This window comes from Nycticebus coucang, chromosome 4, assembly GCF_027406575.1.
Source record: "Nycticebus coucang isolate mNycCou1 chromosome 4, mNycCou1.pri, whole genome shotgun sequence".
NCBI lineage: Eukaryota > Metazoa > Chordata > Mammalia > Primates > Lorisidae > Nycticebus > Nycticebus coucang.
In genome coordinates this window covers 71,988,626-72,015,642 of record NC_069783.1, presented here as the reverse complement: position 1 = coordinate 72,015,642, position 27,017 = coordinate 71,988,626, and the positions used below count along the sequence as shown (strand labels likewise).

Below are 27,017 nucleotides of genomic sequence, written 5' to 3'. Positions count from 1 at the left end.
CAACCCTGCCTTTGGTGTCTGCATCTTGACAAAAAGCTATGGGACATGTCGATTCTGGCTCTCAGCTCAGAGGCCAGCTTCAAGGGTAAACTCAGCACAAGGCCAGTAGGAGCAGGCACTGCCCAGCCCTCCCTGGTTTGGCCACCTGCTCAGGAGACTGGCCAGCCAGCTGGGCTTTGGCCAGGGGAGACCAAGTTGCCAACATGGCCTGGCCTACACATTCCTTATTTTATAAAATGGCCTTGATCCACTGGTTTGATTACTAGGATTCTGAAATACTTAAAATCAGAGCAGGAATAGGCGTTTAAGCTTAAACTGTGGCTCTTACATCAAGCAAGCAGAATGAGCATTCAAGCCTCACAACTCTGAAACAGGCTATTCTTAGCATACAGGTGGAAAAACTAAAGACCATCAAGTTGGGGGGCAGGGAGTTGCCAAAGCTGGAACCTGGTAAGAGTCCAATTTTACTTTGATCCATCTGAACAGGAGGGGCTGAGCTTAGAGGTTTCTATTATTTTTTAACCACTTCTCAGTTTCAGGCAGCAAAAACTTCACTGGCTCAAGTGACATAATCACCTCCAGCTTCAACAATTACTAACTACAGCTAGCTACAGGCCAATCAGCAGGACTGGTACAAACATAGAGGCTGTTGGGTCCTGCTGGATTTCCAGTTTATCTACCAGCCATTCCAAGATTCCATTGGTCACAAGCAGAAGATACCCACTGGTGGCTGAACTGAAAAAAACCAGGTGGATACCCTTTTAGTCATCTTAATGGACTTTTTTTTTTTTTTTTGTAGAGACAGAGTCCCACCCTATGGCCCTCGGTTGAGTGCCATGGCATCACACAGCTCACAGCAACCTCCAACTCCTGGGCTTAGGCAATTCTCTTGCCTCAGCCTCCCGAGTAGCTGGGACTACAGGCGCCCGCCACAACGCCCGGCTATTTTTTGGTTGCAGTTCAGCCGGGCGGGGTTTGAACCCGCCACCCTCGGTATATGGGGCCGGCGCCTTACCGACTGAGCCACAGGCGCCGCCCATCTTAATGGACTTTTAAGAGATCACCAGAGTTTAGAGAATAAGGTCTCTCCAAAACTTTCTTCTCAGAGTCCTCAACCTCAAAATAATGAGTGACAGGGAACAAGAGACTGAGCCAAAAGAACATGGAAGTAGAGGGGGCACAAAAGGTAATGAAAGCCATTTACTCAAATCAGAAACCCTGGGGGCAATACCTGTCTAGGCTAGGGCTACATAAGACCATGCCAGAAGAAAAGGAAGCAGCTCCGTATCTCTCAGCCACTTCTAGGACCACAAATTGCAACCCTAGTGAAACTTCCAGACCAGGGCCACTCTAGTCGAGCTTGACCCAGTATACCCTTTTCTACCTGTTGGGCAAGCACACACAAAACAATGAGTAAAACTATGCTAAAATAATTGACAAAGTTAATTCTAAGTCTTAAGTTTTATTTAAATAACCTCCAGTGAGAACAGAGTGGGTCAATTACTAGCCTTTCCTTGTAACACCTATTAACCAAGCCAGAGAGAACAACAGCACCCTGCAACCAGCCAGTCATGTGATGGGTGTGGCCCATCAAAGGGGGCGGCCACGACCTCGGCCCCGGCCAGCTGCTGGGGGAGTGTCCACAGTCGAGCGGGGGTTCTTGATGGTTTCATCTACGGAGACAATAAGGCATGCCGCCTCCGAGGCTGCTGTCAGGGCATTGATCCGCACCACAGCAGGCTCCCACACGAAGGCCTCAAAGTTGTCAGCAATGTCCTCATTGTTGATGTCCACCCCATACCATGTGCCTCCCTGAGAGAACAGGAAAAAAAGGGAGATAATATGGAACTGTGCTCAATTCTTTCTTGTATGCTGGTACTCCAAAAGACTCAGACTGTTAGGAATCCTCAGACTCTGAACCTGACTGTGTTTGCCCCAGGAAGACAGTATCTTCCCATGGCATCACTCAAGGAACCTAGAAGCACCCCTACTTGTGTCAAGCACTCCCTTCCAAGCCTGGACAAAATGACCACACAAAAGCTCTAGGCCCTCTCTTGGGCAAGCTGCTATGTTCTGGGGAGGCCACACCCTCAAGTTATCTGAGGACTACATGTAACTGAACTATGTATGAGTGCTCAAGAAAAATAAGAATGGTACTTTCCAAAACACTTTCCAATCCCTCATTTCACTGCTTAAATTAAACCGCATTTTATAGATGAGAAAGCTGCGATATAGAAAAGTGACTTGCTGAAAGTCCTAACAGCCCAGAAGCAAGTTCATTCACCAAGTGCTGCTGTCACAGTGCTGGGCACTTAAACATATCTGCTTAACAAACAGAGAAACTGAATTTTTAGAGGCTGAAGTAACCAGCCCAAGATCACACCTGAAGGTTGTGGAGCCACAGCAGGGCCACAGGTCAGCAAGGCCCTGGAGTGCTTCACCACCACATGAAGAAAACGCTCTGCATGTGCTCCTCTAGGCAGAAGGCTGCAGAGTTCCTCTCACCACACCGTAAGGAGCTCTCATACTCTTGGTAGGAGCGCTGAAGATGCCCTAGACCTCCAGTCCTGGCACCATGGCTTCCCCTCTGACCTCAGAGATGACAGTTACTTGGTACTGGATGCAGTTCTAGCCTATCACCTGGGCTGAGTGTGCACACTCAGAATCTAGCCCCATGCTCCCATCAATCCCTCAACCCTGAGGAGACAAAGGACCCACCTGAGCATGCCGAGCCCGCAGCTTGTTGAGGATATTTGTAGCATCAAAACCAGCATTATCACACAGCTGGCGTGGGATAATCTCCAAGGCCTTGGCATATGCCCCAATCAAAAGCTGCTGCTTTCCTGGAATAGTCCTTGAATAATCCCGCAGGTACTTGGAGAGCTCCATCTCAATGGCCCCGCCACCAGCCACCACCGAATCATTCTGCAGAGACCAGACTATCTCAGTCTAAGTGGCCCCTGGTCAAACCTCCAAACTGGGCCACTCAGCGTGCTCTAGTTCATAGAATGGTTCCTGTCTCCACTCCCAAGCCCCAGAAGACCAGATATGGCCCCAGTCTATCTAGCACATGCCAACTTCAACCTAGGAACCTTGAACCTTATAATTTCTGATCATCTTTAAGATCACCTTGAGAGTACTAGCACAATCATTGGGACGGCTGGCTATAGCAGCTCCAGTTTGTTAACAAGAACAAATCTTAGCTTTTGAGGAAGCATGACCTATTTTCGAGAGACTGAAGCTCAGTTTCTCTTCAATTTGTAGGGCAAAGCAAGGCCCACCACACCACCCAGGTAAGGCAGGTTACATAGGGAACGAATCACCACACAAACACAGGGTCTGATTAGCTAAGAAGAAGAGCAGGCTGTGCAGGCAGGAGACCATGGGCCCAGTACCTTGATGGCCCTCCTGACAATCATGATGGCATCATGCAGGGACCGCTCTGTTTCCTCCATAAACTGCTCGGCACCACCGCGGAGGATGAAGGTGCATGTCTTGGCCTTGGGGCAGCCAGTGAAAAAATTGTACCTATGACCAGGATCAAATCGTACACATGTGAACTCCTTTCTGCCACCATCTTGCTATAGTGTCCTCACCACCAAGCCCTCCTAGCACCCAGCAGCTGCTCTATGTTCTTCACTCAGGCTGCCCAATCCCAACTTACAGACATTTTCTAGGAAAGCTCTAGGGCTGCACCACTAAGGCATAAAAGATTGTGGGGTCAGGCTTTAGACCCAATGAGGTCTTCCTGTCTCCTGCAACACTCTAAATATCTGAGCTCTTCATGCCCAAAAGGTGAGACCTTGGAAAAAAAAAAAACCCAAAAAAACAGTACAAGCTGTATACCATACCCAAAAGATGGCAGAAGGCTAGGCCCAGGTAGATACTGTGAGCTCACTCTACAGCAGCCCATGCCCATGGCTCACCTTTCACCTCCAATCTGAGTTTCTTCAAACACCTGGCAGTGACCCAGCACATCTGCTGACAGAGCATTCACACTGGTCTGGATTGAGCCTCCGCAGGCCTAAGGCGCAAGGAAGGCAAGATCTAACAGCGAAGGTACATAACGAAGCCAGGCAGCTTCCTGTCACTGAGTGTCAAAGCCAGTTCCCATGCTGGACTCTGCCACTGTGTCCCAGAGCTCTCTGCACTGGACAAGGGAAAATGCCCTTTCCCTTGAGTTCCAGGTCTGAGAGTAAGAAGAAAACAAACAAAAAAAGAACTAAAACATATAAAGGTCAAATAGCCCTAGTTAAAAGAAGATAGGGGTCCCCTCGATTTGGTTTATATTTCCCCCCCAAAACTAGGGTGGCTTTGGGCCCAGTGACTGAACTCTGGAGCAATACTTTACCCCTAAAAAGCGTTTTTTTTTTTTTTTTGGTGTGTGTGAGATGCTCAACAAAAGGAAAACATCTCACTGGAAGCACCAATACTTGAGTTCATCCAGCTAATCGTATATTATTGCTAGGTTCTCTCACAAACTGGATTTCCCTACTTGTTCTGGTTAGACTAACTTTAAAGCATTTTGTGTCACTGAGTGGACACACACAATGGGAATGGAGTGCTTCCTGACTTTAAAAAGAGTTATTCAAACAGGGCTGGATTTACACACCAAGCTGACAGCACACTCCAGTACAACAGGGGTGAATGAAAACCCCTCCCAGGCCACAAAGGCCAAGAAGCAGCCTGTGAAAGTTTACTTACCATCATTGTCCTTTTCAGATCCTCCTCAGGTACTCGGCCAGCACAGAACATGTCCCTGTCAGCAAAGTATTGGGTAGCCACATCTCCAATGGGGAGTTTGGACAAGACAACTTTGGCCCCGGAACGATGGATCCTCTCTAACTTGTCATAAAGAATGTTCCACTCAGCATCAACAATAGCCTGATAATCCTGCAGAGACCCAGAAAACAATCAGAATGCTTTCAAAGGCTGGCATATAGGGTAGGGTAAAACATATACTCCTTAAAATATGCTAAATTAGGCTCAGCGCCTGCGGCTCAAATGGCTAAGGCATCAGCCACATACACCTGAGCTGGAGGGTTCGAATCCAGCCTGGGCCCGCCAAACAACAATGACTGCTGCAACTAAAAAAAACAGCCGGGTATTGTGGCAGGTACCTATAATCCCAGCTACTTGGGAGGTGGAGGCAGGAGAATCGCTTGAGCCCAGGAGTGGAGGTTGCTGTGAGCTGTGATGCTACAGCACTCTACCCAGGATGACAGCTTGAGGCTCTGTCTCAAAAAAAAAAAAAAAAAAGCTAATTTACCCAATAATTAGCAAAGGTAAAAGAAAATAGCTGCTCCTCAGTCCCAGCAAACAAGAACCCTATAAGATAACTTATTAACCAACTAAAACTTCCAAACACAAAAGAAAACCCCTGGGCTGGGAGCTACGCCAAAGCTGCCACTGACATAATGTGCGAACTCATTTAGCCTGGTTGAGTTCTAGCCTCCTTAAGGGTGCTATATCCATGCACTTCCCAATGATAAGACTGCTCTTCCAAAGGCCATTTTGTGCTCAGGACTTATTTTCTAAGAGCCACTCACAGCTGGGTGATGCTGCTACCCTGCCTTCAGAGGCAGCCTTGGTAACAGCAATGAAAAGAGCACACCTGTCCCTGCAGCATGAAACCCTTGCATGGGGGAAGAGCCAACACCAGTACAAATAAGGGCAATCAAAATACTGGGTAGGCTGTGTACCTGGAAGAGCCCCTGCCAACCCCATTCCCAAGGGCATAGTGTAACATTTTTTTTTTTTTTTTTTTTTTGTAGAGACAGAGTCTCACTTTATGGCCCTCGGTAGAGTGCCGTGGCCTCACACAGCTCACAGCAACCTCCAACTCCTGGGCTTAAGCGATTCTCTTGCCTCAGCCTCCCGAGTAGCTGGGACTACAGGCGCCCGCCACAACGCCCGGCTATTTTTTGGTTGCAGTTTGGCCAGGGCTGGGTTTGAACCCGCCACCCTCGGTATATGGGGCCGGCGCCTTACCCACTGAGCCACAGGCGCCGCCCCATAGTGTAACATTTTAATAGATCTTCTCTATCTAAATTTCCTCAGTTCGAGGTTATTCAGGGAGAGTATCACTTAGGGAAGAGAACAGAGTGAGAAAAGAAGTGGGCCTGGGCTCAGCACCTGTATCTCAGTGGCTAGGGTACCAACTGCATACACTGGAGCTGGTGGATTCGAACCCAGCCCAGGCCTACCAAACAACAATGACAACTACAACCAAAAAACAGCTGGGGGCTGTGGTGGGTGCCTGTAGTCCCAGCTACTTGGGAGGCTAAGGCAAGAGAATCGCTTAAGCCCAAGAGTTGGAAGTTGCTGTGAGCTGTGACTCCATAGCACTCTACCGAGGGTGACACAGTAAGACTCTGTCTTAAAAAAAACCCAAAAAGTTGGCCTGGTATATAAGATATCCACATTCAGAGAAGCAAGAGGAAAAAGGAGTCCACAAAGAGCCTAAGAAGCAGAACTGGGTCGAAGACAGACACAAAAACCCAAGCTTTCTGGCCCAGAAAGCTGTCTATTTCCATGCTACTGCCAGCAAATGAAGCCTACCTCAACTGTATGGACTCTGATCTCAGCATTATCCTTTTCAGCTTTCAACTCGAGCTCAACATTTAAAAGGGCAATCATGGGATTATCGTACTTTTTGGGTTGCATTTCAAATCCAGCATAAGAGAAAGTCTTCTTGAATGCAACACCAGCTACCAGCTGAGAATCCTGTTTAAAAAAACAAACAAACAGTTCAACAGGTTAGTATGTGCATGAAATAAACTCAAGATAGTGATTTGCTGGGCTAATGCCTGCCCACTCCTATGAGCCTGAAAAAGTTAATCATGTTCTCTATTTCACTATTGTATCAAAGCTTTTCCAGTATCATAAAATTTGGGACAAATCAATTTTTCAAACAAAGTAACACAAAACATTTTTTAGCTATCCCTTTAACATAAGGAAAATCATTCAGGTTGGGATGGGCCTGTCTGTACTGTCCCCTCAGACTGACCTCTTAAGCACTTACCAATGGATACACATAGTGCACCAGAAAAGGAGCCAGGTGTTTATGAATAAGGCAGCAACTGTGCAAACTTCCTCCCTTCTGTGCACCAATCCGGAACCTCTAGTCTCCTAAGCATACACCTTCACACCCCTCTACCTACGATGCACACACACACAACCACCACTGCATGTGTGCCGTAGCCTAGATGCTGCTTTCCAGATGATGAAGCCAAGTGGTCATAAGAATTAGAGCATTAGTTTGTATGCCTTGTTCCTTAATAGAGCTTCCTGTGGGCTGGATTTAACAGCAGAGCATAAGACAAACCACACTGTACTCAAGACTCAGCACTACCATTAATTCAAATATTAAATCTTTTTCTAATTTTTTTTTTTTTTTTGCAGTTTTGACTGGGGCTGGGCTTGAACCTGCCACACTCGGTATATGGGGCTGGCGCCCTACTCCTTGAGCCACAGGCACCGCCCCTTTTTCTAATTTTTTAAACTTTACTTCTTAAATAGTAGAAATAGGGTCTCGCTTGCTCACAATGATCTTAAATTCCTGAGCTCAAACAATGCTCTCTTCTCAGTTTCCCAAACTGCTAAAATGACAGGTGTGAGCCACTGTTCCTGGCCTCAGATATTTTTCTTACTAAATGACCAAGGCACTTCTCACACATAAAAAAGGGTATTTAGTTAAATGACCTTTAGGTTCTCTGCAAGTGCTCATCACAATTCTAATCTACAATACTGCAGCCCATTGGTGAACAGAATCCATCCCCAATTCCTGCATTCATTCAAATTCACAGCCTCCTAAGGAGAGCGATGCCTGAAACAGAAAAAGAGAAAAGGGGAAAGGGGGGTGGTTCTTCAGATATGGGAGGCAGTGTTGTAGAATCAGGGGATGAAAAACCATTTGAAGTTGCTACAATGTAAAGGATTAGGGGAACCAGTCAGTGAGGAAGAGGGGAGCAGGAAGAGGCCAATTTAGAAGGCTTCACCCCACGTGGATTTAGGGGATGTAGAAGTGGAGGAACGGCAATGGTGCTGAGAAAAAGACACAGATTCAAGAAATAATTAGTGAATTAGTAGATTACAAATGAGACAATCATGATTAACAAGTTGTGGGGATTGTGTCAGAAAGGTTTTCAAGGATGACATTACATTTCTGATTTAAAGGATTGAATAAATAGTGGTAATACCAACTGTTACAAGAAAGAAAACACTACAGGGTTAGAGGACTAGATAATGAATTCAACAACAGTTAGATACAGGAGCAGGAAGCTTAGGGGAGATGCTGAAGACTAAAGATAAAGATCATGAAGTTCTCAGTTAACTTTGATAATAAAGACCAGGCATGGTGGCTCACACCTGTGATCCTAGCACTCTGGGAGGGTAAGGCAGGAGGGATGTTTGAGCTCAGGAGTTAGAGACCAGACTGAGGAAGAGTGAGATCCTGTCTCTACCAAAACACAAAAATTAGGCCAGGGGTGTGGCAATTTTTTTTTTTTTATAATAACTACGTAATTACCACCACCATTTATTGAATTCTGGGCAGGGTTTTCTATTTATTAATTTATTTTTTGAGACAGAGCCTCATATGTCACTCTTGGTAGAGTGCTGTGGCGTCACAGCTCACAGCAATCTCAAACTCTTGGGCTTAAGCGATTCTCTTGCCTCAGCCTCCCAAGTAGTTGGGACTTACAGGCACCTGCCACAATGCCCGGCCATTTTTTGGTTGCAGTTGTCATTGTTGTTTAGCTGGCTCGGGCCAGGCTCGAACCCACCAGCCTTGGTACGTGTGGCTGGTGCCGTAACCACTGTGCTACGGGCGCTGAGCCTCTGGGTAAGGTTTTATACTAGGAGTCTGACATACATTTAATGAACGTGGAACCATGTAGAGAAAACACAAGTGTGACTTGGGAGTCCCTGGCTTTTTCACCAGATAAGATTATTAGTTCTGATCCCCAGTTTAGTGGATATTAACCTAATTTCAAGGGTTTATGGAAATAAAAAGATGAAAAACTTCTACTAAAGCGGTGAGTATGGCAGGCATGGTTGCTCACACCTGTCGTCCCAGCACTTTGAAAGGCTGTGGTGGGAGAATTGTTTGAGCTCAGAAGACCAGCCTGAGCAAGACAGCAAGACAGCAAAACGCTCTCAAAAAAAAAAAAAAAAAAAAAAAAAAAAGAGAGAGGGAGAGAGAGAAGAATGATGGGAACTTCAGCCCACTGATCTGACATATACCATAACAGGTGGGAGAATGCCAAAGTGAGAATAAAATTGGACGGCGCCTGTGGCTCAAAGGGGTAGGGCGCTGGCCCCATATGCTGGAGGTGGCGGGTTCAAACCCAGCCCTGGCCAGAAACTGCAAAAAAAAAAAGTGACAATAAAATTTTAGGGGGTAAAACTCAAAAAACAAAAAGGGAAGGACCAGGTTATCGTATTTCAAGTAGATCTTCTGTTCATATCACTTCAGTTGAGGTCACTGAGGAATAGAAGAAGTATAGCAGACCAGATATAATAAAAAGGTTAAAAGCATAGAGTTATTGAAAAATGTTTCCAGATAGTTGCTATTTAAAGACATTAAATTTAGCTTTTCAGAGATTCCATCTTCCAGTAATTCACCAAAATGACAAACACAAAGGGAAAGAGGAGAGGCACCTGATACATGTTCTCTAGGCCTTTTAGGAAAGGGTTTCCTTGGCCACATATATACAAATCTACAAGAAAGGTGATATTGTAGACATCAAGGGAATGGGTACTTTTCAAAAGGCATGCCGCACAAATGTTACCATGGCAAGACTGGAAGTCTACAATGTTACCCAGCATTCTGTTGGCATTGTTGTAAACAAACAAGTTCAGGGCAAGATTCTTGCCAAGAGGATTAATGTTTGTATTGAGCATATTAAGTACTCTAAGAGATGAGATAGCTCCTGAAATGTGTGAAGAAAAATGATCAGAAAAAAAGAAAGCCAAAGAGAAAGGTACCTGGGTTCAACTTAAGCACCAGCCTGCTCCACCCAGAGAAGCCCACTTTGTGAGAACCAATGGAAAGGAACCTGAGCTCCTGGAACCCATTTCCTATGAATTCATGGCATAATAAGCATATAACATAACACACAGGAGTGTCAATGGACCCATGTTTTTAGGTGCTGAAACCTCTTTATTCCCCATGAATTCATGGCATAATAGTTGTACAGCACAGCACATAGAATAACCAACAGATCCCATGTAACAGTGATGCAAGGTGCGGGAACCTATTTTCCATGAATTCAAGTCAATCAACGCTTTGTCACATTCAATGGCAAGGTACCTCCCTGAGCTACTGGAACCTCTTCCCTATGAATTCATGGCATGGTAGATAAAAATAACAGCCTACTACTACTGTAAAAATGTTTCTCATTCATTCACTAAAAGTGTGATTCCCCCCCCTGCCCCAGGAAGTATTAAAGCAAATTTTAATAGTGTCCTTAAAAAAAAGAAAAGAAAAGAAAATTCGGGTCCTTAGTTCCATTAGCTGCATTTTAGTTCTGCATTATTAATTCTGATCCCTAATTTAGTGCATCCCAGTCTAATCTTACTAAGGGTTTATCTAAGTAGGAAGAGGTGGGAGGTAAAAAACTACTCAGTACGGGGGCAGAACAAGATGGCAAACCAGAAGGATCATTCATCTGAGCTCTCCTAGAATGACTGGGGAAGAGAGAGAGAACCTAGCCATACCTGCTGCCAGGACCTCACCCAGAGTCATAGCTCAGGGAGCACAGTGAGGAGGTGATAAGCTGGATACAGTGTATGATCTGGAGCAGTAGAAATCTGATGAATCAGGCAAGTGATTGTGACCAGCTGGGATGGGCTGGCCCTCCAGAGAGGTCCTGGATGGGAGGAAGCCTTTCCAGAGAGTTTTCAGTTGTTGGGGAAAGTGCACATTGAGTGGAAAGCTTGGAAGAGTGGGTGGACTCAAACAGTATATAGCAACCAGTATACAGATTTGAATGCCGGTTGGAGTGGATTTGCCATAGGCTTGGTGGCTGCTGAGGTAGCCACAGTGAGAAGGTGGGTAGGGGAGGGTGGACTGCCATTGTGGGAAGGTCTTAGCAGGGGCCTAAAGCATGGTCATCTTTTTTTCTTTTTGGTTTTTGGCCGGGGCTAGGTTTGAACCCGCCACCTCTGGCATATGGGACTGGCGCCCTACTCCTTGAGCCACAGGCGCCACCCAAGCATGGTCATCTTAATTACACCTGCTGGGATCAGAACTCCACTCTTGGGACAGGCTGAGAGACTCCCACACCCCACAGGAACTGGAGTCAAGAGGCACTGTGAGATCTGTCCCTGAAGGATTCTTGTGAACTTTAAGATCCCAATCCAGCAGGGTCTGAATGCTGAGGAAACAACCAGGCAATCACCAAAGGCAACTAAGTTTGGAATAAGGTTGCTGGTTGTGCTGTCTCCTGAAAAAAAAAAAAAAAAAAAAAAAAAAACAACACATTGCCACCTGGTGTCTTGGTGACATATTGCAACATATTGTCATCAAGATCAAGGACTTCTGTTTATTTGGCCATGAGGAAGAGTTTGGCTTTGTGCAGGCTGAGGCTGCTTTAAGACCTAACCTCTAAGACAAGATAATTTGAAGCAAAGGAGGCAGTGAGAAGGAAAAAGGAGGACAAAGAGATGAACAAGAAAAAAGAACACATTAGGAGGAACCAACAGAAAAATTCAGGCAACATGAAAAACCAAAACAGAGGAACACCACCAAGGGACCATGAGGCAGATGCTGGAGAAGACTCTATCTATGAAGAATTAATGGACTTGACGGAAAGGGAATTTAAAATATGGACGATAAAGACAATTAAAGGAATGGAAGAGAAAATGGAAAGATAGAACTAAAAGTTGGACGAGAGATATGTAAAATACAGAAAGGATATGGCAGATCTTAAGGAAATGAAGGAGACAGGGAATGTAAAGATGCAGTAGGAAGTATCAAAAATAGGTTAGACCATGGAAAAGAAAGAACTTCAGAGCTAGAGGATAAAGTTTAACTCAGGTAGTTAAAGAGGCAGAAAAGAAGAGAAAGCAGAACAGGCAGTTAGAGAACTACGAGACTCCATGAAACATTCAAACATATGAATAATAGGGATTCCTGAAGGAGAATGGAGTCCTATTGGAGAATATAATAAATGAAAACTTCCCAAGTTTTACTAAAGACCTCGACACACTCCTTTCAGATTGCTATTGAACCCTGGGTCATCTCAACGCAAACAGAGCCTTTCCAAGACACATTGTAATGAACCTGTCCAAAGTCAAGATGAAAGAAAAATTCTTCCAGCAGCCAGGAGTAAGTGCCAACTGACCTACAGAGGCAGAGCCATTAGGATGACACCAGACTTTTCTTTCTTTTTTTTGGAGAGTCTCACTTTGTCACCTTCAGTAGAGTGCCGTGTTGTCATAGCTCACAGCAACCTCCAACTCCTGGACTTAAGCGATTCTCTTGCCTCAGCCTCCCAAGTAGCTGGGACTACAGGCACCCATCACAAGGCCAAGCTCTTTTTAGAGGTGGGTGTTGCTCTGGCTCAGGCTGGTCTCAAATCTGTGAGGTCAGGTAATCCACCCACCTCAGCCCCTCAGAGTGCTGGGATTATAAGCATGAACCACCACTGCACCTGGCCCCACAGCAGACTTTCCAACTGAAACCTTCCAAGCCAGAAGAACATTAAAAAGAAACAATTTTCAGCTCAGAATTCTGTATCCTGCTAAATTAAGCTTCAAAATGGATGAAAAAAATCAAATCTTTTGCGGATGTATAAGTACAAGACCATTTCTACAGGAAATACTTAGACCTATTCTCAACCCTGACCATCACAATGGGCCACCAGCAAAGTAAACACTCAGAAGCTAAAGGTCAAAACTTAGCTTCCGGTGGTGCCTGTGGCTCAGTCAGTAAGGTGCCGGCCCCATATACCGAGTGTGGCGGGTTCAAACCCGACCCCGGCGAACTGCAACAAAAAAATAGCCGGGCGTTGTGGCAGGCGCCTGTAGTCCCAGCTACTCGGGAGGCTGAGGCAAGAGAATCGCTTAAGCCCAGGAGTTGGAGGTTGCTGTGAGCTGTGTGAGGCCATGGCACACTACCGAGGGCCATAAAGTGAAACTCTGTCTCTACAAAAAAAAAAACAAAACAAAACTTAGCTTCCACAATGGCACAAAGATAAAACTACACAACGAACTTCCACAAAATAAGACGAATTGAACTCCACCGCACTTATCAATTCTCTCAATAAATGTCAATGGACTGAATTCACCACTGAAGAGACATAGGCTGGCTGACTAGATAAAAAAGCACAAGCCATCCATATGTTATCTTCAGGAGACCTACCTAGCCTTGAAGGACACATCAAGACTCAGGGTTAAGGGATAGAAAACAGTATTTCAAGCGAATGGAAATCAAAAGAAAGAAGGGGTTACAATCTTATTTTCAGATACAAGTGGATTTAAAGCAACTAAAGACAAAGATGGACACCTTATACTGATGAAAGGAACAATACAACATGACATTTCAATTTTAAATATTTATGCACCCAACTTAAATGCTCCCAGATTTATGAAACAGACTTTGATGGGTCTGAGCAATATAATATCCCATAATACCATAATAGTAGAAAACTTTAATACCCCTCTGACAGAACTGGACAGATCCTCTAAACAGAAACTAAACAAAGATACAAAGACCTTAAATGTGGCCCTAGAACAAATGGGATTAATAGACATATACAGAACATACCATCCCAAAGCCAAAGAATAAACATTTTTCTTGTCAGCCCATGGCACATACTCCAAAATCAACCACATCCTAGGATACAAATCAAATCTTAGCAAAATTAAAAGAATAGAAATTATACCTTGTATCTTCTCAGACCACAAGGCCATAAAGGTGGAACTCAACTAAACGTTCATCCCCACACAAGGACCTGGAAATTAAACAACCTTATGCTGAATGACAGTTGGGTTCAGGAAGAGATAAAAGAGGAAATTGTTAAATTCCTCAAGCATAACAACAATGAAGACAAGTTAGTAAAGCCTGTGAAATACAGCAAAAGCAGTTATAAGATGGAAATTTATTACATTAGATGCCTATATTTGAAAAACAGAGAGTGCATCAACAAACTCATCAACCATCTTCAGGAATTTGAAAGAAAAGAACAATCTGATTCCAAAGCCAGCAGAAGAAAAGAAATAACCAAAATTAAATCAGAGATTAATGAAATTGAAAACAAAAGAACCATTCAGAAAATTAATGAAAGATTAAGTTGGTTTTTCAAAAAAATAAATAAAATCCATTAACCTTTGGCCAGATTAACTAGAAACAGAAAAGTAAAATCTCAATCAGAAAAGATAAAGAGGAAGTAACAACAGATGCCACAGAGATACAAGAGATCATCTCTGAGTACTACAAGAAACTATGCTCAGAAATTTGACAATGTGGGCGGCGCCTGTGGCTCAAGGAGTAGGGCGCCGGTCCCATATGCCAGAGGTGGCAGGTTCAAACCTAGCCCTGGCCAAAATAAAAAAAAAAAAAAAAAGAAATTTGACAATGTGTAAGAAATGGATCAATACGTGGAATCACACCCCTTCTCTAGACTTAACCAAGAAGAAATAGATCAATTTCAAGAACTGAGATCAAAGAAATAATAAAAAATCCCCCAACAAAAAAATGCCCTGGTTCAGATGCTTCACACCAGAATTCTATCAAACCTTCAAAGAACTTATACCCATTCTGCAGAAATAATTCCAAAAAATTGAGAAGGAAGAACTCTTCCCCAACATGTTCTACAAAGCAAACATCACCCTGATATCAAAACCAGGAAAGACCCAAAATTTCAGACCAATTTCACTAATGAATATGATGCAAAAATTCTCAATAAAATCCTAGCCAACCGATCAGAGCTACACATTAAAAAAATCATTCATCACAACAAAGCAGGCTGAATCCCAAGGATGCAATTTAACATGCAATTCCATAAACATTACTCACCATATCAACAGAAGCAAAAACAAAGACCACGTGATCTGGCGAGGCACCCAGATGTAGCTCAGTGTTAGGGTGCTGACCACATACACTGGGGCTGGTGGGTTTGAATCCAGCCTGGGCCAGCTAAACAATGACAACTGCGATAAAAAATAGCTGGGAATGGCTCGGTGCCTGTGGCTCAAGCAGCCAAGGTGCCAGCCACATACACCTGAGCTGGCAGGTTCAAATCCAGCCCAAGCCCACCAAACGATAACGGCTGCAACAAAAAAATAGCCAGGTGTTGTGGTGGGTGCCTATAGTCCCAGCTACTTGGGAGGCGGAGGGAGGAGAATCGCTTGAGCCCAGGAGCTGGAGGTTGCTGATGCCACAGCACTCTACCCAGGGCGACAGCATGAGGCTCTGTCTCAAAAAAAGAAAAAACAAAGTGGGGTGGGGGTGGGGGAATAGCCAGGTGCTGTGGTGGGCACTTGTAGTCCCAACAACTTGGGAGGCCAAGCAAGATAATCACTTACACCCAAGAGTCGGAGGTTGTTGTGAGCTGTGATGTCACAGCACTCCACCGAGGGCAACACAGTGAGACTCTGTCTTAAAAAAAAAAAAAAAAAAAAAAAAAAAGAAGGGCGGCACCTGTGGCTCAGTGAGTAGGGCACGGGCCCCATATACAGGAGGGTGGTGGGTTCAAACCTGGCCCTGGCCAAACTGCAACAAAAAAATAGCCAGGCGTTGTGGCGGGTGCCTGTAGTCCCAGCTACTTGGGAGGTGGAGGCAAGAGAATCGCTTGGGCCCAGGAGTTGGAGGTTGCTTTGAGCTGTGACGCCAAAGCACTCTACCGAGGGTGACAAACTGAGACTATCTCTACAAAAAAAAAAAAAAAGCAGCTCAAGAAGATCATGGGAGTCCGGGGGGATAGGGAACAAGTGGGAAAGGGGAGGAGGGCAGGGGACAGGGGCCACAGTGTATGGAACACCTCTTAGGGATGGGACACAATTGTAAGAGGACTTTATCTAGCAAATGCAATCAGTATAATCTAATTCTTTATACCTTTAATGAATCCAAAACAATTAAAAAAAAAGGGCGGTGCCTGTGGCTCAGTGGGTAAGGCGCCAGCCCCATATACTGAGGGTGGCGGGTTCAAACCTGGCCCCGGCCAAACTGCAACCAAAAATAGCCGGGCATTGTGGCGGGCGCCTGTGGTCCCAGCTGCTCGGGAGGCTGAGGCAAGAGAATCGCTTAAGCCCGAGAGTTGGAGGTTGTTGTGAGCTGTGTGAGGCCACGGCACTCTACCGAGGGCCATAAAGTGAGACTCTGTCTCTACCAAAAAAAAAAAAAAAAAAAATTAAAAAAAAAAATACTCAGTAACCACATGTAAATACCACGTTGGACAATGCAGATATGTTAACAGATCCACCAACACAGAAAGTTCTATTGGACAGCACTGAGTTAAGAGGCACACAAACTGATACAGATCAATTTCTAACACAGGTTGTTAAAGAGACAAACCAAGTTATAGAATGCTATATATTGCAAGCAGTCTTTTCTATTTAAAAAAACAGTATTTACATACATAGATATGCACAAAATAATTCTGGAAAAGCACACATACAAACTGATAATAGTGACTGCATATGGATCAGAGAAGATGTATGGAACACTTATTACTTACTATAGGCCCTTTTATTACATAGTTTGAATTATGTATCCTCTATTCACATTAGAGGAATAAAATAAGGAAAAACATCACTTGGGAGTAAAAAGTGGACTGAGAAGTACGTTGGGATTTATTAACTGAGAGTGCATATATAACTTACCAGAGCTAGCCCTACCACCCACCCCAAACTGATACAAAGAATTTGAGATTCTGGGGCAGCGCCTGTGGCTCAAAGGAGTAGGGTGCTGGCCCCATATGCCAGAGGTGGCAGGTTCAAACCCAGCCCTGGCCAAAAACTGCAAAATCAAAAACAAACAAGGAATTTGAGATTCTGGCTCAGCGCCTGCAGCTTGGTAGCTAGGGCGCCAGCCACATACACGGGAGCTGGCGGATTTGAATACAGCATGGGCCTGCCAAACAGTGACAACTGCAACCAAAAAATAGCTGGACATATTGTGGCAGGCGCCTGTAGTCCCAGCTACTTGGGAGGCTGAGGCAAGAGAATCACTTAAGCTCAAGAGTTCAAGGTTGCTGTGAGCTGTGACACCATAGCACTCTACCCAGGGCCACACAGTGAGACCTTGTCTCAAAAAAAAAAAAGAAAAGAATCTGAAATTCTGAAAACCACCCAGTCCAATTTTTTATCCTGCTGACAGGGAAATTAAGATCCACAGAGGTTACTAAGTGTATCTACAGTTACAGCATGTCCAGTAGCATAGGAAAAAAAGCCCAAGTCTGACTTCTTAACCAACACGCATTTTTCTCTGTAACTGTAATATGTGCCCTTCTCCCTCCCATATGAAGCTGTCTGAAGGGTCAATATCAAAGGAATCATCTAGGGAGGCAAGCTTACCTCTAGGGCTCCACCCTGTACCTTCTTGATTCCAATCATTTTAAGCTGCAACAAATCATCAAGCATCATCACCGCATCAACCACCATCTTAGCAAAGAAGGCTTTCTGCTGGGAGATCAGCTTGGAACTCAGAGCAGTCATGGCGCACTTCTCCAGCAGCTTCCTCTGCTCCCTGAGACACAAGGGCAGAAGCTGTATCAGGTCTTGAAAATCAAACCTCTCTTATCTGATACCACTGCAATGTGGAGGCCTCTACACTCAGCCCTCTTCAATTTTCTGTATCTTTAGGGCAAATTATCAGTGACAGATGGTAACTGCAGTCAAAGATTTCACATATAATAGCTTTTCAACTACAGTCTACAGCCTCTTTTGTGCTATGTGGGCCAGGGGACAGCCAAGGGTCTCTTAAGAGCCAAGCAGGCTTGGCACCTGTAGCTCAGTGGTTAGGGCACCAGCCACATACACTGGAGCTGGTGGGTTCGAACCCAGCCCGGGCCAGCTAAACAATGACAACTGCAACAAAAAATAGCTGGGCATTGTGGCGGGAGCCTGTAGTCCTAGCTACTTGGGAGGCTGAGGCAAGAAAATCACTTAAGCCCCAGAGTTTCAGGTTGTTGTGAGTTGTGAAAACATGGCACTCTACTGAGGCGACATACTGAGACTCTGTCTCCAAAAGAAAAAAAAAGAGCAAAGCAGCCCAGGCCCTGACAGGGATTACATCATGCTTCTGCATCCACTTTGGCCAAAGGAAGTTAAGATTCTGACAAAGCCCACTGCAAACTTACACTTTATCTGTCTTCTTCACCGTTACAGCAATCTCTTTGATCTTCTTAACTGCCTGCCAAGAACAGAAGTTGAATGAGTCTCTCATGCTAAAGATAAACTGCTAAAATGGATCCCAATCCCTCTACTTCCAAATCTTAAACATTTCTACTATACAGCTAAAACAACATTTCTGGCTCCTATAAATGTAAAACTTATAGCTCAGAAAAATGTAAAACTTATAACTTAAAAAATGCCTTAAGTCAGGCGGTGCCTGTGGCTCAGTGGGTAGGGCACCAGCCCCATAAACCGAGGGTGACAGGTTCGAACCCAGCCTGGCCAGCTAAAACAGCAGTGGCAACTGCAACAAAAATAGCCCGGCACTGTGGTGGGCGCCTGTAGTCCCAGCTAGTTGGGAGGCTGAGGCAAGAGAATCATTTAAGCTCAAGAGTTTAAGGTTGCTGTGAGCTGTGACACCACACCACTCTACCCAGGGTGACATAGTAATACTGTCTCAAAAAAAACAAAAACAAACAAACAAAAAAAAAAACAAATTTTATCTTTTTCAAAACTACTCATGTATGAACTCATTTTAATGTCCCCACTTGAAACAGAGACAGCAAAGGGAGAAAGGCCTAGAGAGATTAAGTAACTTGCTTAGATTACAAAATGCAGGCTAAACAGTGAATAATACCTAGGCTTCAAGATGTACTGCATGAAGTACTTGATAAAAATAAAAATAGCCCTTACTTGGCGGCACCTGTGGCTCAGTCAGTAGGGCGCTGGCCCCATATGCAGAGGGTGGCGGGTTCAAACCCAGCCCCGGCCAAACCACAACAAAAAAATAGCCGGGTGTTGTGGTGAGCACCTATAGTCCCAGCTGCTCGGGAGGCTGAGGCAAGAGAATCACATAAGCCCAAGAGTTAGAGGTTGCTGTGAGCCATGTGACTTCATGGCACTCTACCCGAGGGCGGTAAAGTGAGACTCTGTCTCTACAAAAAAAAAGAAAAAAATAGCCCTTACTAAGAACCTATATCTATCTACATCATAATCTATCAGGCTAACTCTAATCTAAAGCTTAAAGAGATTAATACATCCTATCAAATAGCTACTGAATAGTACAACTGAGATTCTTAAGGAGAAATTACAAAATGCTCAAAGAACCCTATAGCCCAATCCTTCCACATGCTAGGAAAAATATAAGAAAAATGTAAAGAAAGCTGGGCACAGGTCAGGTTAACCAGTACTCCCATACCAACTGAGTGGCTGTGCGAAAAGCTCGAATGATGATCTGGGGGTGCAAACCTTCCTCCACATATGGTTTCACCTGCTTCAGAAACTCTGCAGCCAGCAAGGTCACTGAGGTGGTGCCATCACCAACCTGGAAGAAGAAAATAAGAAATAAACATTTTCTGATATTCAGGAAATTAAGCCCTGAAACTCCATTTTTAGTCACACTATCCATTTAAACTAGACATTATTTGAATGGGTGTCAAGCTTTTTTCTGGAAGAACATGTTTTTGCAACAAGTAGAAAGAAGGTGACAGTAGGTATCTATCATGTCAAATAATCCTGGGTTACAAAATTAATTTTCCAGACCCAATCTCCAAAGGGGACTGACCTGGGCAATCAAATTTTCTCAGGAAGTGAAATCACACATATGAATTAACTGAGAACTCATGTATTATGTACAAGGCACTGTGATGAATTCGACAATCTTTGTGACCAAGGGAGACTCTGTCTCAAAAAAAAAAAAGAATGAACAGATTACTGGTTTGCTAGTATTTCTTAGATGATCCTTTTCTGTGATGGGATCTGTACCCTATTTCTAATGAGAAACAAAAAGAGCAAGAACTTTTAAGAAAACCAAGAAATGCCCAGAAATGGTGGCTCATACCTGTTATCTCAGCACTTTGGGAAGCCAAAGTAAGAGGATCACTTGAGTTTAGGAATTTGAGATTAGCCTGGGCATCATAGCAAAACCCCATCTCTATAAAAAGTACAAAAATTATGGGTGGTGCCTGTGGCTCAAAGGGGTAGGGCGCCAGCCCCATATGCGGGAGGTGGCGGGTTCAAACCCAGCCCCGGCCAAATAAAACAAACAAACAATAACAACAAAAAAATTAGCTGAGTGTAGTGGCACATGCCTGTGGTTACAGCTACTTAAGAAGCTTAGGAAGAAGGACGACTTGAGACCAGGAACTTGAGGTTTCAGTGAGCTATGATGACTCTACTACACTCCAGCCTAGGCAATAAAGTGAGGCTCCATCTCAAAAAAACAAGCTTTTAAGAGAGAAGAGTGAGCTGGGCATGGTGGCTCACACCTATAATCCCAGCACTCTGGGAAGCAGAGGCAGTAGACTGATTAAGCTCAGGAGTTCAAGACCAGCCTGAGCAAGAGTGAGACCCCATCTCTAAAAACAGCTGGGTGTTTGAGGCAGAAGCCTGTAGTCCTAGCTACTCAGGAGGCTAAGGCAAGAGGATCACTTCAGCCCAAGAGTTTGAGGTTGCTGTGAGCACTCTACCAGAGTGACAAAGTGAGACTCCATTTCGAGAGAAAAAAAAAAAAAAAGAAAGAAAAGGAAATGAGAGGAGAGTAACCAAACAAGAAAGCATGTGTTTCAACCTCCATTTAAACATAAAACTGATTTTCCTACCTCAGCATCTTGAGATTTGGCAATGTCCACTAAAGTCTTTGCTGCAGGATGGACAACATCAAGGAGTTTCAGAATTGTGGCCCCATCATTAGAAATTGTTGCTTTGCCTTAAAAGAAACAAACAAAAGTTTAAAGCTCCTTTCTTAAATTCTGTCTTCTAGTTGGACCTGGAGTCCATGTACACTTTATTGGGATAGGGCAGAGGGATTCATGGCAAGATTACAGGAGATGAATACTGATCTGATTTTACATAGAGTTAGCTGTGTGTACAAAGTACTATCTAAAGTCACAAGCTTTCAAAGACCACAGGCTTCCAATTTTCTTTGAATAGCAATTAATATAGCTCAACTGGATGCAGGAAAAAAAATACATATATAGTGAGACTCTGTCTCAAATATATATATATTTATATATATATATATATCTGTCCCAAATATATATATATTTGAAACAGAGTCTCACTATTTTGCCCTCGGTAAGACTGCCATGGAGTCACAGATCACAGCACCTCAAACTCTTGGGCTTAAGTGATTCTCTTGCCTCAGCCTCCCAAATAGCTGGGACTACAGGTGCACGCCACACGCCTGGCTGTTTTTGTTGTTATTGTTGTTGTAGTTGTCATTGTTTGGCAGCTCCTGGCTGGGTTCAAACCTGCCAGCTCCGGTGTATTTTAAAATAAGAGCAACCACTTAGATATTCTTAACAAGCTGACACCCTCACAAATCAATTAATACAGTAAAACATAAGGGAAAATTTTCTCTTTGTCTTGACAACATGATACAATGGGAGTGACCATAGGCAACTCCAGATGGTTCTATTTCATGTTTCCAAGCCATACCTTCTATGTACATAACAGGTTCCTGAGCCCAGTGTCTCCCATATATTCCTGCAAGGCTCAGCATTCAGGACAAGGTATGAAATGGAACTGCTTCAGAATGAGCAGTCCCTTAGAGATCTTAAAAACAGTGGGATTTCTGATGCCAACCTGTGCTAATCCCAAACACTCCCTATGAACATCCTCTCATGCATATAGGCCTAAGAAACTCTACAGACTTACCTCGGCCATCCACAATAAGCTTGTCCATGCCACGGGGACCTAGGGTGGTTCTTATAGCCTCAGCAATCACCTGGCAGGCACTGATGTTACTCACAAGCTGGGGAATACCTTGAGAACTATCAGTCCCCTCTTTTAACAGAATAACTGGTGTGGGCTGGAGAAGGAAGAAAAATTGCTTTTAATAATCATTTATTACAATGAAATTCAAGTAGGGAGGAGAGAGGAAAAATGCTTCCACCTCCCCTATAACAGAATTATCTGGAGACCGCCTTAAACCATATTCCCCCACCGGCCTCTATCTCCAGAATACCACCAAGATCACAGCATACCCTGCAACTATGCTAGACAGGAAAATGGTCTGAGAAGCACTGATGTAGTAGAACAAACCATATGTTCATCAGTGCCCAGCTAAATGAACATAAACTTTTCAACTTCTGACCTTAATTCCCATGGTAAGGTCATAACACAGGAAGCAGGCCCTGCTCAGTGTTCACCCCCCACCCCCAGCAAAACATCCACTGCTCTTGTTATTACAGTTCAATCTTAAAGCAGACGGGGCACTGATGCAAAATGCAAGATGCCAACAGCTTGAGGTGTTGTCCTGGAGATGCCTAGGCAGGCAGCTTTGTCAATGATCTTCAATTGGAGTGGAAGAAAACAGGCAGAGAAACAAACAGCATCTTTGTCCTGCCTCACAAAATGACAAATCTAATTCGTACAGTAATATTTCTATCTCTCACGCTGGTTCAGTAAAGCTTCTGTGTGACTATTTCCAATCAGATACCCCAAAGTTTTTCTCTATTTTGCACTGGCTTCCAGAGCAGTCACTATACCTGTAAGGGCTTGCAGACTTGCTTTAGAAACTCTGGGAAGACAGGGATACTTGCCTGTTTTTATTTATTTATTTATATTTCATAAACTCCCAGAGTCACTAATTCATATTTATTTGTTTTGTTGTCTTTGTTTGTTTTTTTGAGACAGAGTTCTCACTCTGTTGCCCCAGGCTGGAGTGCCATGGAGTCATAGCTCACAGCAACCTCACTCATGGGGTCCAGTGATCCTCTTCCCTCAGCCTCCTGGGTAGCTGGGACTAGAGGCACCTGCCACAATTATCTGGGTAATTTCTCTATTTTTACTAGAGACAGGGATCTCAACTCTGGCTCAGGCTGGTCTGGAACTCCTAAACTCAAGTGATCCGCCCATCTCAGCCTCTCAGAGTGCTGTGATTACAGGCATGAGCCACCGCACCTGGACTACACTTGTTTGTTTTAAGGAGCCTGCTCAGATTATCTTTGCTCCAGTGACCATTAGCACAGAGAGTAACTTCTCAACTTAGCCAATCAGAGCTCTTTCTCTGGGTATCCAAGACTGATCCTTCAGAGATGAGCTCATGAACCAGTCTTCTGAAGTGTTTCTAACTCTGTGTGAGAAACAGAATGTACCCTCTTTAAGGAAAAGATGTGTCTCCTGAAAGGCTTCACCATCACTCAGTACTGCTAAACCATTCCTTATGACAGCCTCAAGTCTTCTCTGGTCCAACCTGCCCTAAAAGGAGTCTTCTAACTTAAATTAACAACCAACTTGATTGATCTCAATTCCTTCCTTTCATCTTCAACAGGTTCTTCTCTCTTCAACAGGTTAATTTATCCAATCAGTGCTTTTGTATATTTTTTTAGTTCCACCCACAAATTGTTCCCCCACCTACAAGAGCCATCCCACCATTTTCTACCAAAACCACTTTCTTACCATCAGGGCAGCAATTCGTCAGGCCCCAATTCCTCCAAGAAGTTTTCTCTACTGCAATAAACAGGGGATTTCTTTCTCTTTGCTTCCACTTGCTCACAACCTTTGCCTCACCATCTATCTTTAAGTAGGAGTTTCTCAAAGGCAAGAACCATTGTAACCTTCATTTGCAGAGTGCCAGGATTTGGCCACACTTGAAACAACGTTTAGCAGCTTTGGTGCTGAAAATTCAACTGTTACTTAAAAGTGCTTGACATAAACCATAAAATAAGCACTGGCTTCTTGACTTTTTTTGGAAAAGCAATGGCAGTATGGTGACACCAAATTCACTGAGAATTCTCAAGTACAAAGAAAGAAGGGCTTGGAAGCAGCTGGCCACATAGTCCCCGGGTCCCCTGTGCATTGCAGGCTCTGTAGAAATGGCAGGCTGGGCCCTCTTCTACTAGCAGGTACTGCTACGGAAAACCCAGCTCCTATCCCTCAGATACTTTCAATCTCACTCAGTTTTGTTCCTCATAGCAGAATCCAATAATCTGCCAAGGGTACCATGGAAGGCTTAGGAATTTTAGCTTCATAACCTTTCTATTTATCCTACTTTAAAACTTAGTTTTAAAACTTAAGCTCAGTACTGGATATAATAAAACAAGACCAGATGTATATATGTCAAAACACATAGCATTCAACACCACAAAGACAAGGAAGCACATTCTCTACCAAAGTCACAGGACTGAGGTTTTGGGGAGACTTTTTACCTCTCCTTCAATTACAGAAGCCTTCTAGAATATGATGGACTAATCTGACAACAGGAAGACTCTCGGTGATAGTAGTTTCACATTCCAAAATGGAAAAGAGATAATAAAGAATGGATACAACAGAGAAACTGAGTCAATCTGACACAGCAAGGGTCAGTTCAGGGAAAATCCACGTGTTGTGGTCTGAAGCCCCTTGGTGAAGGGTTTTACCATTGCACACAAGAATCTTGATTCCGACCCAGTTCCTTGAAAGACAACTAAAGCTCTTATGGAAGCCTTTGCAGCAGGATAGATTACGGGAATGAAAGGAGCAAGCAACCACCTAGCAGAACAGGAGACATATGCTAGGGACATTATATGTTACAAATCTAGGCATTCAGTGTAGCTTCAGGGCCCTTCCTCTCAAATTGCTATACTATGCTTATGCTGCCTCTGCACAGAAGATGAAGAGAACTTCAACAGGGCAGGTAATGCTGAAAATGGATGGAAAAAAGGGCAATGCTGGAGGAATAAAGGGGAGACGGAGTACAGACAAATGTCAAGTTTCTTCTACCATGAATACAAGTTGAGGAACAGCTTGTGCCCTAGGTATAAGTGAGGAACACCTCACAGACATCAGTATGACATCTATCAAAACAGGGAGAAACTGCAGGAAGCAGGAAAGGAACAGAGAACTGAGCAGTATTAATAGGCCAAAATGACCAAGTGAACTGCCAAGTACACAATATCTCAGTCAGAGTTCTGCCAACAAACAACTCCTTAGATGCTAAGGCTTAGAAGCTGGCCCTACCCAGCAGCAGCCTAGGAGATAGCACTTAGGCTTGAGATCCACGGAAGGGTCTCTACAGCTGTGAGAGAAACAAAAGGGGTGGGGGTGGGGTGGCACAAAACAGAGCTACAGGAAGCCCTTTAGAAGCCTCCAAGATTCATAGCAATCCCGCACCCCATCTGCTCCAATTTTAAGAAAACGAGACCCAGAGGTAGGTTGCAGACTTGAAAAATCTGCCTAATGTCAACAGAGTCAGAGTCCGGATCTTCCGACCTCTGATTCAGTGTCCTCATCTGCCCTGTCCATTTCCCTAGCTGAGAGTCTGCACACCCAGCAACCAGCAGGGCCTGGTACATTCAGTAGGCCTCACTATGCGTTTATTTAATGACTGAGCGACTGACTGAATTAAAAGTACTAGCGCAGGTGTCTGTTTCCTTGCGTGCAGCGTCGAACGGGCTTGGGGACAGCAAGGGACAACAGTGGGTCCCTGGGAAGGGCACAACATAAAGTCCCTATGCTGTCTCGCCTGTTCTGAGAACCACACATCTTTACAGTCCGCACTTCTCAGGACAGCCTGGACTCTCAAGTCTGACCGCCGACCTCGTAAGCACTACTGAACCGTACTCGTTTCCCAGGTCCCCATTGCGGCGGGAGAGGATCCTCGACTTTTGTTCTCAGCTCGGAAGCACCCTGGGACTTGTAGTACCCTACCAGCCCGACTACAGTTTCCCCTCGAGCCACGCACAGCCCTCGCCAACGGCTCTGGCTCGGTGCTCGGGCCCAGCAAGGCCGCGGGGGGCCGGGGTCGCTCATAGGCTGGAGGTCCGGACAAGAACAGAGGCGACAGAGAGAAAGAAGAGGGTTCCACATGGAGGACGCCAGTCGGGCAGCGCCAGCCGCCGGCCATATGGCTGCGGATGGCAGCGGATGGCAGCGGATGCGCGAGACACACTCACCATCATTTTGGAAGCCAATTCAGCAGCCCGCTACTCTTCCTCTCTTCTCTGTATTGGGGCCGCCCAGCAACCCACAATTCCCCGCGCAGCAGAAATCCCCAGAAGCTTCGCTAAGCCGTTGAACCGGGAACGGAAGAGAACTAGCCGTTTCCGGCACTCTATGGTTCGCTACCACAGAGTCGTGTGTGGCTAGAAGAGCCAGAGGTGGGGCCTTGGGAGACGCTCTAGCCGCTAGAGTGGGAGTTTAGCGGGAGGCGCTAGCTATCGCGGGGTCGCCGCGTGTTGGTCGCGCTTGAGTTTGAGACGGTAAGGTCCTTGCTGAGATCCATCATCCTGCTTAATAAACTTGATTCCGTCTCCCCCTATCCCCAGACGTCAGACCAAGAAATGTAATAAAGGCAAATCTTTATTAAATGCCAATTGTGAGACAGGATTATGCTAAGGAGCAGGCACGTTTCGTGTCGATCTCATTTAATTCTGACAAACCTATTCTGTTGGGCCCATTATGCCCATTTTTACTGATGAGGAAACCGAGGCGGAGAGGTTATGAATGATGTCCACATCATAGATGCACAGAAAGTGATAGCGAAGCTGGCCTGGGAAACTGGCCAGAGCCTGCCCGCGGGGAATAAGCATCGGATCGCGGCCAGCGCCCAAACACAGCGCACCAGCGCTGCTGGAACTGGGCGGAGGACCACCAGGATAGACAGATGCCTCCAGAAGAGGGGGTGGGGCGAGGGAAGCGCAGCCGGGAGAAGGCAAATTGTAAAGCGAAGTGGCCTCAGGAAGGACCCAGTG

The 27,017-nt window shown here is 44.8% G+C and overlaps 1 protein-coding gene across 3 annotated transcripts; it reads right to left on the bottom strand.

Annotated features, from left to right (window-relative positions):
- Nucleotides 1-1,450: 1,450 nt before the first annotated feature.
- On the bottom strand, nt 1,451-26,375 carry CCT7 (chaperonin containing TCP1 subunit 7). Of its 3 annotated transcripts, XM_053587840.1 has the most exons (12): nt 26,220-26,375; nt 22,000-22,153; nt 20,943-21,049; nt 19,541-19,666; nt 18,309-18,361; nt 17,524-17,695; nt 6,562-6,726; nt 4,705-4,893; nt 3,927-4,024; nt 3,396-3,528; nt 2,719-2,925; nt 1,451-1,812 (listed from the first exon to the last, which is right to left on the bottom strand). In XM_053587840.1, exons 1-12 carry the CDS (start codon nt 26,223-26,225, stop codon nt 1,591-1,593), a joined length of 1,632 nt encoding a protein of 543 aa, XP_053443815.1. In that variant the 5' UTR covers nt 26,226-26,375; the 3' UTR covers nt 1,451-1,590. The 3 variants fall into 3 exon arrangements, with proteins under 3 accessions (XP_053443815.1, XP_053443816.1, XP_053443817.1); XM_053587841.1 differs by lacking the exons at nt 19,541-19,666; nt 20,943-21,049; nt 22,000-22,153; nt 26,220-26,375 and adding an exon at nt 18,861-18,879 and having other exon boundaries at nt 18,309-18,357; XM_053587842.1 differs by lacking the exons at nt 18,309-18,361; nt 20,943-21,049; nt 22,000-22,153; nt 26,220-26,375 and having other exon boundaries at nt 19,541-19,602.
- Nucleotides 26,376-27,017: the final 642 nt, after the last annotated feature.

What these genes read in the sequence shown, in the direction of transcription:
- CCT7 (XM_053587840.1), bottom strand. An exon ending in TACAGGGTGGAGCCCTAGAG is followed by an intron (nt 6,727 to 17,523) that starts GTAAGCTTGCCT and finishes TTTTTTAAACAG; the next exon opens with GATTCTCAGCTGGTAGCTGG. An exon ending in TCAGAGTCCATACAGTTGAG is followed by an intron (nt 4,894 to 6,561) that starts GTAGGCTTCATT and finishes GGGTCTCTGCAG; the next exon opens with GATTATCAGGCTATTGTTGA.